General features: G+C 40.2%; 1 protein-coding gene across 1 annotated transcript in view; it reads right to left on the reverse strand.

Moving 5' to 3' along the window:
• Positions 1–940: 940 nt before the first annotated feature.
• Positions 941–13,043, reverse strand: part of TMPRSS7 (transmembrane serine protease 7) — a gene marked incomplete at both ends in the record, with an annotated part of 32,263 nt that continues 20,160 nt past the window's right edge. The window contains 8 exons of the mRNA XM_082305064.1: positions 941–1,111; positions 3,316–3,452; positions 5,239–5,507; positions 5,687–5,864; positions 7,344–7,460; positions 8,601–8,711; positions 9,346–9,453; positions 10,668–10,804. Coding sequence (XP_082161190.1) covers positions 941–1,111; positions 3,316–3,452; positions 5,239–5,507; positions 5,687–5,864; positions 7,344–7,460; positions 8,601–8,711; positions 9,346–9,453; positions 10,668–10,804 — 1,228 coding nt within the window. The remainder of the gene's footprint in view (positions 1,112–3,315; positions 3,453–5,238; positions 5,508–5,686; positions 5,865–7,343; positions 7,461–8,600; positions 8,712–9,345; positions 9,454–10,667; positions 10,805–13,043) is intronic.

The following is a 13,043-nucleotide window of genomic DNA, read 5'->3' on the forward strand; positions in this document are numbered from 1 at the left end:
CACATAAAAAGCCTAGAAGAAGTAAAACCTCTTTTGCATCATCTCTAAAAGTTACATCATGATTTTTTTTTTTTTTTTTAAACTATATACAGTCAGAGAACCTAATTCCATAGCAGTATAAAATACCTCTCAGAGGGCAGAAGCATCAGTTTTATTTAGGCAAGGACAAGATCATTGCAATAACACACCACCCTATTTACTCATCTTGTTAAGGTAGCCTGCAGATAAAGAATTCAAATTCTCAAGTGGATAAACTGTGAATAATCTTGAATATGAGGAAATTAAGGCAGGAAATAAAAGAGTTGTTAGTTCCAAACCATGCAGTTAATTAAAATGGAAGTTGCAGAAAGAATAAGACTAATGATTTCTTCCATGCTTAACTGCAGTACTTCTGATCTCAAAAAATGAGGGCTCTACGGCTTTGAGAAGATTGAGTTCACTTTCTGCAATCCCTCCTCTCCCTATCAGCTGTTCTTGCTGGAGGAGGTAGGGAAAGTATTATTTGCAAGAGTGCTAGCAGTTGATTGCTACTTCACAGTTGCTACTGTATCGGGCCATACACATCTCAGAGGAAATGTCTGAATAAGACTTAAGCTCTGCGTCTAGCTGGTCAATTGTTTCTTCAGCCTCCCGACAGATGAGCGAACAAGCACTTAGCTGGTGCCTGGAAAATGAACAAGAAGTGCCAGAACTTTATTATTGCGCCTCCTCCTGTGTCTCCAGACATCTGCATAGAACCACCACCGCAAGATCAATCTCTTCCTCTTTCACCAAGGTTTGACGAAACATTATTTGTTACTTCCATATATGTACTCCAGAATCAAATGTTGAGTCAGCCGGGAGACATGCAAAGAAATTCCACCACTGAACAGTTTTACCAAATATGATTTTTAATGAAGATATCCAGGACATGTTTTATTCCAGCAAAACAGTTTTCAAGTTACAAGACTGAAGGCACATATTTGTGAATCCATGGTGCAAAATTTGACACTTTTGTGTAGACACCAGGGAAATTTGGTCTTCCACATCCATAACCCCAGCTAACAATGCCAGTCAAAAACCATTTTCCATCTCTGTTGCTTTGACATGACAATGGTCCACCGGAATCACCCTAAAAAGAACATATTGAGTTGTATGTGTTTACAAATACAGATTACTACAACTGGGACAAAATTCCACAGAAGATATATTGCCTGAGTAATGCCAACAGCAATTATATTTTCCCATTCACTCAGTTCAAACCATCAGATAGTCAACAGGGTTTTTCTTCTTGAAGGAGATGGGATTGCACAGTTGTACCAAAATTTGATCTTTCAAAAGGCAGAGCACTAGCTCTCTCTCTTTGAAGACAATAATAATAATAATAATAATACATTTCATGGACTAGGTTTAAAATGCACAATTAACTTCCTAGCTTCAAACTTACAGCTAACTCCAAAACCTGCTACTTAATATGCACATTCATTTTAGGTTACATACCTAAGGACTCAAAAAAATAGTAAGCTTCTTTGAAAAAATAAAAATTAAGATGCAATTACAGTATAATGATAACTTCTTTAAAATTAAAGGTAAACATAAACAGATTGGATCCCTCAGTTGATTTATTTTTTTTTTTTTTTTATTAAGTAGGAAAAAAACCTAAGTGTTGTCCTCTAGTAGATATGAGCCAGCAGGTAATGTTTAGGGACACACAATGTCTTTAATTAGGGCAGCTGAAGTCTGTTATAGACTTCAAAGTTTTATACAGCATAGCATAATTCTATGATACAGGACAATGCAAATAGTACCCTTCCCTGATATGGTATTCTTGTAGAAATATATTGGCAGACATTCAGGGGGGAAAAAAAAAAAAAAAAAAGTGCCACCATTTCAGGAAAGTCTCTTGGACCAAGCTTATACTTTCTTTTAAGACTCTGCTGTAGACACAACTTCTCTGAAACAGAGAGCTAGTAGCAAATTAAACTTTACCAAAGCATTGGATGCAATAAAGGATTTCCAAAAGCTAAAGGTGAGTTGGTTAAATTTAAATGTTTTGCAAGAGAAGAGCCTTCCTTCTAGACATATATTTTGTTAGAGCTAGCAAACTATTTGCTTTAACTTTATAGGATCTTAGGATATCTTAGGTTGGCAGGGGCATTAGGAAATGATCTAAGTAAAGCCACCTGCTGTTCAAAGCACAATTATCTTGAATTGCCTGAAAAAAAATGTTAAACATCTAGCTTAGAAGATCATTTTTCCATCCTTGACAATTAAGATTTTGCATTTAGAGAGTCGCATTTTCAACTTTTTTCTTTAATTCCTGGGACAAAAGAAAAGTGGAACACCAGTATTTTTCACAAAACAGAAATCCCACATTTCGGTCAGCTCTAACAACTGACAGACACAGTCACACATCATTTGCCCTTACAGAAATGCAGTCAAAAGACCTGTAAATTGTGCCTTTCCTTGGCTCTATCTTGAGTGGCCAGACATAACTAGAGAAACAAATTCTCCAGTTCGTGAAAATGAGGCTTAATGTCAATGGTGTCACTAATCTCTAAAAAGCAGCTAGTGCATTATACTCCTTCAGAAAGCCCTCAGACATTGCTTGACCTGACAGTCATTGTGGTCTCTCTCATTTTTATGTAGACCGGTGAAAGCCAGAACATCTTGAACATCTTGAAGGTCCAGATGTCCATCATGAAAAAAGTAAGATAGTAGTTTTACTACTATTTTAGTAGTAAATATATATGGTTTATAAAAGTTCTATATACGATAATATAGCATATATTATATAACATATATAATATAAAATAAGATACACTATACAAATATATATATCGTGTATGTGTATATATATAGTTTTTCTACTATTCCCTAGAAATAAATTCAGAACTTCACATTTTTTATCTTTCAGCATTTCCAGATCAGATTTATTATACATTTGAAAATTTATGCCTAGTTGTCTTCATCTCAACAGATAGCCCTGTAGTTCCAAGTTGGGAGGGAGGGATCCTGAAAAAGGGACAAGCTAGTTTCTCAGTTTTTTCTTCAACTGAGAGACCCTTGTATCAAAAATTGCCTGACTTCGACTTGCTATTGGGACTTGCAAATTGACTGGCCCTTGGCCAGCAACTGAAAAGGAGTGATATTATTTAAACACATAAAGCAGCAAAACTCTGATAGCACCCAGATGACAGATTTGCTGATAGAGAATTCTTACATTGCTCTTTTTCAGAACTGACCACAAAGTGGTTTGCCAGTCAGTTCTTACACCTCATCATGCAACAACAAAAGACAAGATAAACTCTATGCAAGGTGTGCTAAAATACATACTTTGCATCCATCTCTTTTCCCAGACATTAGTCCAGCACAAAACATCCTAGATGTGATAATCCCATATGTGGAATGACATAATGTTTGGTCAATAATTTCTACCTCTGCTTTCTGAAGAATTGCTGAACCTTCATCATCTGGAAAACAAATTGAAAGAAGGATGATTCAACAGAGATTAGCATTTTACTCATCTATGGAAAGGCAAAACAAGAAGTCTTCAGAAAATATCCACAGATACTCTTGACCTCGAAGTTATTCCAGATTCCAAACAACTAACTGCAACAGCACAGAAAACTACTTAAGTATTAGGCATTTATGTAAGGTGATCTTGGTCCTTTGGCCACACCAGATAAAATGGCATAATCACTAGGGTTGACCAAAAAGCTTTTTCTAATGACTTTTGCAAAATGTCTCAAGGTTTCTTAATTTGTTCTCTTTTTATTTTTAAAGGGATGCAGGATTTTACAAAGATATTTGGATCATCACAAGACAGATTTGCAATTAGAGTGGTGTCTCTGAAGGGGCTGCATCCAAAATTAAAAGTATGAGTCAGAATCACAGAATGCAAATTGCTCTTTTGGCAGTATGAAGGACTTGGACGTATCTCAAATTTGCCCCCCTCTGTCAGAAAATTTTGCTAAAATACCTCTTTTCTGTAAAATACATACTTCTGGAAAAACAGAATTAAATTGAATTGTCCCCTTCTTTCAATAATACAGCTCTAAAAATATCACCAGGTGATCCTCTCAAAATCTGGATATAACCAAAGACATTTCACCAACGTATTCAAATATGCAAGTGCTGGTTTACATCATGAAACTGTTTGAGAATTTGATAAGGCTGGTGTGTAATAAAGTATACTTAAAAAAAATACTTAAAAGACTGATTTAGCAATCAAATTGTATAAACTAATGAAGGGAAAAGAGAGGAACAGGGAAAAAGAAATCCCTTTTTTCTTTCTCAGGCATCACATTTATCTTTCAAATAATCAGCTTTTAAATTGCATGGGTGACTAGCCAGTAGGCCAAAGAGAGACCCCGCACCACATCACACGTCCGTACCACCATCCTTTCCTGGCAAGGTGGTCGCCCTTGGCTCACAACCATATATTCGCTCACAGCTATTTACCGAGAGGCTAAATGTCATTTGGCAGGTGGTAATTCTGGCTGCAAACAGCAAGTCAAAATGCTGGAGGTTAACTACCTCTTGCTGCCTCACAGCACGAGTTTGCCTCTCCTATGTTTCAGAGAGCGGCAGACCGGCCGGGCCGGCATGGTGCCGGCAGCCCTGAGAGGGCAGGCGAGGCCAGGCCAGAGCAGCCTTGCAGGCAGAAGGTACCAGTATTCGCAGCAGGGAAGAGGCAGCTCAGGACAAGGTGACAGGAGGGACAGGCCTACCCCTGCCATGGGGCAGCCCGCCATTACGGGGCGGCCATTTTGCCAGTGGGGTGGCCATTTTGTCAAGCCGCACTCGGAAGACGCAGCTGGCACCTCACAGCCGGGGTCGGTGCCACAGGGCTGTTCAGCCTGCAGAGGCTGAAGGCGGGAGGAGGGAGACTTAAGTCCTCCTGTGGCGAGCAGCAAAGGGTCCATTTAGGCACGCTAACATACCTCCAAGAGTAACAAAGGGGAAAAAATAATACTGTGTTATTTCTGAGTAAGTGTAGCTCCCTTCAAGTCTTGGCCAACAACACAAGCACACAGGACTTCCAGATCCACAGGACCAGCAGCCAATTTTCCTGAGCATACGAAAGTATGTGCATGCAGGAATCTACTTCCATAGGACAGCAAATTCAAAACATGAAGATTTTCTGCACAACTCAGCCATGCAAGAAAAGCAGGTGTGCTGTGCACGCACCCACAGCTGTGAAGGCTGCTGTTTACCTGGGAACAAAGTTATCTCAATTGAAGTTATAAAACTCACCAGTTTCCTGCTTTTGGCCCCAACCTGTTATCCAGCACTTGTCACCGCTGCGGACTTTGTGCGAAGCGGGAGGCACGCAGACCGGCTGGATGACATGGCTCATCGCGTCCGGCCAGGGCTTGCTCAGCTGCAGCAGCGCAATGTCATAGTCGTAGTTCCTGCTGTTGTAGTATTCGTGGACGATGATCCGTCTCACCGCAGATACAAACTTTGCACGGCCTTGTGTTTGCATCCCCAGGTGAGCACGCCACGCTCTGGGGTCAGCCAGCCTGGTTGGGAGCAAACAAACAAGCTCTCTCTTTAGAAAGTACCCCAAAACACCCCCCAACAGCAGGGCAGGTGAAAGCTGAGGGCACATCCCGCCTCGGTGTGGTTCAAACTCTGCAAGCTAAAGGTGTTTGGGGACACTGGCGATGCTTGGGACAGAGCTAGGGGGAAGACTGCTTACTTGCTCCCTTGAAAGCAGTGAGCTGCAGACACAAGCCATTCTTTCGATATCACTGATGCCCCGCAGTAAGCGGCTCCCACAAAATGGAGGCTGACCTGCCAGGGCCATTCACCTTCCTCAGTGTTCGTACCGCCTACAATCCGAGAGATGGGATTGCTGCTCTTGCTGCTGCCGCAACCTGCAAGGGATATTTCAGGTTATAATCTCCATCCCCAGTGCTTCCCACATAGGGCATGAAAGAATCTTGGCACTTTGAAATGTTTTGAAATCTATTTCCTTGCTCTGCTCCAATCAGAAAACTTCTCTATTTGGGTGCTCTATTCCTGAAACAAGAGGTGACTCCACGAAAAAGGGCACCGGCCTGGGAAATTTAATAAGTCTCTTTTCTAGCTCTGCTGCAGAAATTGGCCTCTAAATATTTCTTGTGTCAGAAACGTCAAAGGATCCATTGATTTAATAAGCATCAAAATGAATATATACAAATAGATAATCCCTCATCTCTTTTTAATACTGTCAGCCCTGAACTGAAAGGAGTCCATCAGGAAACAAGGAAGTTCAGCATCATCAGGACACTTACTTCTTGCCAAAACAGGGCGAATGATACAAGAAAAATGTTTATAGAAGTAGCCACATATCTGGAGTTTGGTCATTCATAATTTCAGAAACCAGGTAGTCCAATCATTAATTTGCATGGAAACAACTGAAAGTCTGAAAATGTTGTATATTACTAACTCAGAGGTGAAGAAGTCACGTCTCAGCACAAAAAGCTGCGCACTGTAATTTGAAGAGCAACAGAGAAAGACCCCTCTGTAGGGGTCCCATCCCTAATGCATGCACATAAAGCCTCTACTCAGGAGTTTTAGTCCCACACAGGTGTTAACGCTTCTGGGCACCTTCGCCACTCAGCCAGAGAGTCAAAAGCAACATTAATGTTTCCAAAGACAAGTAGTCATACAGCTAGTCATTTAAGATGTCCTACTGATCCAAGGCAGGTGTTGGCAGATTTGACATACAGGTAGCACACCAGAAACAGCTGAAGGCCAGACAAAATACCCGAGAATATTCAGTTTAAGCAACTAATCCTAACCCCACTTTCATTGCTACTGCAGTAACAATCACCTGGTCACTTTACAGCAAAACAAACTGAAAAGCTTGTACAGCGGTTACTTTAGGAAGGTTTGAGACTAGAACCTAGCTTGATACTATGAAATATTGGGGTCTTCACGATCCAGAAGAGACAGGTAAGTGAAAAGTTTATCTCATTGCAGCTGTGTCACTCCTGAAGTTCAAATACAGTCTGACTCCAACAGAAGTACATGACACTGCTGCAGGCAACAAAAATGCTGCCTTACCAGCTACCCAAGTTCACTCTGCAATTAACCCTGCTTCCCTGCTCCTTAACACAGCTACAGTAAGCATTACAGCTGACTAAGACTCCCCATAACAGTAAGCTCACCTTCCCACAAGAACTTAGGAAATTCTGCCAGACCTGAAGTAAACTGATAGCTGATCATTACCCCACTATCACTGAGAGGATGCAATAAAAACCCAATACCCACTGCATGAGTTGTACCCACTCCAAAACAGGAAGAAACAAAGGACTTCATTGTGTAAAACGTTCAAAGTTCAAAAACACGAACACTTGAGAGGGACTTACTGCAGCTGCTTTCATCACTTCCATCAGCACAGTCCACAGTCCCATCACACTTTGCATTTTGTTTCCTAATGCAAATATTATTCCCACACTTAAATGTGTGGTTGGTGCAAGGAACACCTGAAATAGTTGGGGGGGGAGGGGGGGAAAAAAAAAAAAAGACTATTGGCTCAGCTTAACACATGAAGATGTGTCTGCACAGATAAAAGATTCATACATGTATTAACAGATAGGAGGGAACATAGCAAAAGAGCCCTTTGGCTGGGATGGCTTAAACCAATCTCTAAGTCGAATAAACTGTTCAAGTAGAACTGCATCTGTACTAAGGCTTGCATCGAGCTGGCTGAGTCTGAACAAAGATTTCCTCCCATCCTTTCCCATCGCAGTAATGAACATGGATATGGTAGCAAAAACTTATCTGTAGAGCAAGTGTTGGGCTAGAAAGAGAAAACATGCAGTACACTGGAAAGAAGCCCTCCTTTATATTTCAGTATTAAATATGAAATGAAAGACAGTAGTGAAAGCAGCCTTACTAATTGTATTCAGTTAAACTGCAACCCCAGCCTCGGCATTTTCTTATTTCGCTGTGGCTCGCAATAAATGAGGTCACTCAAACCCAATCTATTTTTCTTGTCAACACACAGAAGTATCTTATAACTGTTTACACAGACTATCTAGTCAAGTAGGTTAAAAAACATTACTTTTCTTTAAAAAAGTTACTTGCAGCACTTCCCAGTTGTGCTCCCTTTCACATGTCATGGTGTCCATTTATTCTAAAAAGTTAAAGAAATGGCCGACTCAAAACTTTCATGTGCTTAATGCTAAATTTATAGCTTCCACAGCAATTTAAACACATTAACCCTATAACCCTGAAAACTGCTCCAGGGAAACTATTCATTTTTAGAGTTATTTTACAGATGGTAAAACAGATCCAGGAAATAATTTGCACAGATTATGCTTTAAAGAGATAAAATCTGGGATTCAAGCTTTAAATCCCTGGATCCCCATCCTGCACCCAGAGTACTTAATTCTTCTGCCAGTATTTTGCTGAAACAGATGTTCATAAGCTCATTAGAAAGAAACAGTTTAAAATCAATAACAGCTTGTTTATAAGCCTATCAGAAAACTGAACAGAACTATATAGCCTGAGTTAGATTTGGTAGTGCTTCTTAACTCTTCGAATACGGCATCCAATATTCAAGTCAGGATTGGGTAGATAATAGAAGAGAGGAAAAAAATTAATCAAGAGAGTAGCCTTACTGTGGGTGCAGTTCTGCTCATCTTTTCCATTCTCACAATCATTTACTCCATTGCAGGCAAGCAGGTTATCCAGTATGGCAAAGCTGGAGTTACAGTTCCGCTCACGGACAACTTTAAATACATAAGTCAAATCAGCTACAGAAGCATGCTTGTAATGCTAACACTACCTTCTGACTGTGCCCAGGTACTACTTTCACAGCTTTACTTCACGGTACAAGGATGAGCGCGAGTGCCACATTATGCATGGAGAAAATAAAGCACAGAAGAGTTCAGTGATCTATCCCAGTTCACACATTGCCCCAGGCGGAGTGACCCAAGTTCTAACGCTCTTTCACCATGGACGTTTATTATCACTCTCATCTACTCTATGCACCACAGTTTGTCATTCCCCCACAAAAATAAAGTAACTAATCTCAAAGTAGAACAGAACTTCCTAAGTACTAGCATTTATCACATGAGGAAAAAATAAAATATAGCCTATTACAGCTATTTTTGCACATCTAACTTTCTTCCTTGTGCTTTCCAGTATCTTCATCGTTCTTAGTTTCATCCCTTGCTAATTAACTATGAATTAAGCACTCAAGAGACTGACTAATAGTCTGTACCTGAAGATACAAAGGAAGCTGGAAATACCTTTTTTCTGCCCCCACTAAGAAAAAATTCACCTTGTTTCAACTGCCTTCTAAGACTAGAGAATACATTCATTGGTTTTTCTGGTCAAGATCTCCGGTAACTGAATACAAACCACAAAAGAGTTCATCGCTTTCGTCGAAGCAGTTGTTTATCCCATCACAGCGCTGCATCTGCTGGATGCATAAGCCAGTAGAACACTTGAAATGTCCAGGTGGACATGCTGGAAGTAAAAAACAAAGAAAACCAAAAAAACCCCAAAACAACAACACACAAAACAAAACAAAAAAAAAAAAACAAAAACAAACAACACACAACCAAAAATAACCCCCACCAAAACCAATTTAAGTTTCCTTTTCCCAAATATTGCCAGCTCATTTCAATTTACAGTCACCAAGCTGTTCCAAGGAATGACAAAGTTGATCTAAACTTAATAGTTTATATGCATTGCCAGCACTTAAATTGAGTTCAGATATTGCAAACTGGGATTTTAAAACGTAGTAAAAATGTGTCTAAAGTTCCAATTCAGCTGTTACTGCAATATGTACTGCAGGCGCTACACTAGGACTGCACCAAATCAGCCAGTGCTTTATGGTGCAACACAAGACAGCTTAGAATGCCATCTTCTTTTAACGGACAGTCTCACTTTCAATAACCAAAATTTGCAGCATTTTGCAACTTCAGTTAGTAACCTGTATTGAGGTGACTTATGAATTACATAAGTGTTTCCTTTTAAAATAAAATCATGAAGTTACCATCTTTTTACATACTCCACATATATGCAATGCATAAAATCGCTCTAACGTGACAAGTAGCTGTGACTAGAAAGCATTGCTTCTCTACTACTTCAACAGCATGAATATGTAAGATCAACACAGGGGAAAAAGTAAACAGTTGTCTGTTTCAGGACTTGAAAAAACTCACAGTCAGTAGACTATTTTATCAACATTTTGAGATGTTTTGCCAGCTCGGATTTCTACTTGCACACAAAGTATTTAAACTGATGAAAACACTGGAATAAGCAGTTGGTTATTCGGTTCTCTGTTCGTTACCTGGAAGTCTTTGTAGTAATAGAAACATTACAGACAAAACCTTGGGGATGAAAACAAACAGGAACGGCAGACTTCAGCTGACTGCACCGTGGCCATAGCCACACAGAAAGCTTTAAGGATTGTGCAGAAGAGAGCAAACTGTGTGCATACAGGAAACCAGACCATGCTGCACATGCCCACAAACCTTAGCTGCGTAGCCTTGGTGAGCTAGAAAAGGCTCTTTGTTCGCTTGTCACCTGACTTAGTAAGATTAGAAAAGAAAATAAACAAAACCCCAACAGGCAATTTCCTGCATAAACCCAATTAAGTCCTACTGAACCTGAAAAATGCTGCTTCACGGGTCTGAAATGCAAAGAAGGGTTGAAAAACATAAAATCCATCTTACGGTGGCTGATGTTATAGCTGCCATACTCCACCAGGAGTGGCTTCTCTGAGACCTTTGAACTACACTGAAGCTCGATGTTGACAGCAGAACTCGCAATGTGGAAGACTGTTTGGTGATCAACATAATAACCGCAGTACCTGAAAGTGTTCAATGGAGTTCTAGAGCAGCCTTCACATCACACTTGCCTTACACACAATTTAAAGGTCACCATCACTGAAATTCAGCAATACAGTCAGCTGTCATACTTTAATTAAGAAACAAAATCTGAAACAGTACCCAAATCCCCCAAAATGCTGGTCATAATCCTTCATGACCACACATATGCAAGCAGAATGTTTTGCCAGAAATTCTAGAGGAATGGAGATGTAATCAAGAAATTTATCGAGACAAACATGGATACTTTTGTCACCACTTCTGATATCTGTTTTCAAAAGATCTGGATATTTGGGAAGGCTTAAGCAAATTTGGTGGGAGGGGAAATGTCAACACAGTGGAGAGTAAATTTACCTGCTCTGATTTTGAGGATTGCCCCTAAAGAAGAGTGCACAAAGGCATTGGGATAAAATCGATCCAACTACTTTGGAGGCAGAGGGGAATAGATTTAGGGAAACTGAAAATATTTCTAAGTAGTCACCCAGCCTTCATCCACCATTAACCTTCTGGAATTTTACCTTTGAATGTCCTGTCTTCAAATGACTAGTCTAGATGGAAAAAAATCCTTTGGGTGTGCACCTACTTTAAGCTGCCCTTTTGGCAGAGGTTCCTGGGCTTCTGCCTAGGTGCCACTTAACTCGGAGAAACCTAAATGCTCCCTGATGTCAGCAAACATTTAATCCATCCATTGCTAATGCACATCTATTGCCCCTTTCGTCAAAGATGCCAAAGATGTTGCAACTGACATTTCGATGCTACTCTAGCCGGGGGGGGCGCAAAACAAACAACAAACCAAAACCAAAAAACCAAAACCTCTTTAACAAGGAAAGGTTGCTGGAGCATGCTTTAAAAATTGGAGAGTTTTAAATGTAGTAAACCAGTGAACACTGACAGTACAGGTTGTTCTAGAAGTAGAAATAAGGACCCTGTCCTCTGTTCCACTAAAACACTCCCAAAACGCAGCACTTACGAGAAAAACATCTGGCTTTAAGACTCCTGTCAAGAAAAGTACTTCCAGACTAAATAGGTTTAAGAGCAGAAGCAGCTGTATTGATTCTTACTGCACTTGGCACACACACTTGCAGTTAGAACAAACTCAAAGAATGTGAAAACGGATTATTGTATTGTTAAATGGACTATGATCCAGAGGGAAATATTTCTCTTGTTTATTTTGGCAACACCAAGCATTGCACCAGGACTACTCTTCATATCAACGAATGCAGGGAAAATGGGTAGTGATTTCTATGTGGATAGATGTTGCCTTGGTGTCCTGTGCACCCCACTGAAGCATGCCATAGGGAATGGCCATGTCACTCATATGTTTCTATATGTGCTTTGTTTCACCCCATGAAAATGAAATGTCTTTTTAACAGATCGAGGAGATTCTGTTCCAGCAATGCGAAAAATAAATGAACAAAACAATTAAAAAAATAGACTTCTCTTACACATCCTGAAGACAGATGCCAAGAAGATTTAATGTAATAGCTATCTACTATAGTAAAGTTAATTGTCAAAAAAAAAAAAAAAAAGTCAGGGCTGAGTGAAGACTTCCTGCTACAGGAAGTCTCATTCTCACTCATTTTAGTCTCCGTCATCAATGTTCCCAACCTAAACCAGGCTGCCAGAGTGCATAGCAAAATGCCACCTAACCATTTGATTCCCCTCAATTAGCCCATAGACATTTTCTACATTTCCCCTTCTGTCAATGACTTAGACAACTTCCCTCCAACAAACCTTAGCACCATGTAAAAAAAAAAAAAAAAAAAAAAAAAAAAAAAGCAGGCTGCATTGACCACTTCTCAGCCACATGAAACAACCTCATCTCGCCAGAAGTAGAGAAAGCTCCTGCCAATCTGTGGAGGAGCTGAGACAGCTACATCAAGGAAGCTATCTCCTGTACGCAGTGAGAAATGCCATATGCTTGTGGGATTTGTAAGACAGAGCTACAGATCCTTAGGAGCCTTCTACTGGTGTTTTACTAGGCATCTCTCCAGGCCCAGGGCAAACGGAGGTTGCAAAGCACCATCTGTAACTCTGTGCCATTGCTACAGAGAGAAACTAATTAAGGGGATCCTGTCCCATATATTGAAGCAGGGAGTGGGATACCTTTTCAGGGGATGAGTAGATACATGCATCCTGTAGCAGAGACAATGGGATGTTGCATCAACTCCTTTAAGAAAAATAAAACACTGGCAACCTCTTTGTTCACATAAACTTCTAATG

The sequence above is a fragment of the Platalea leucorodia genome (assembly GCF_965183815.1).
Source record: "Platalea leucorodia genome assembly, chromosome: 2".
Lineage (NCBI taxonomy): Eukaryota > Metazoa > Chordata > Aves > Pelecaniformes > Threskiornithidae > Platalea > Platalea leucorodia.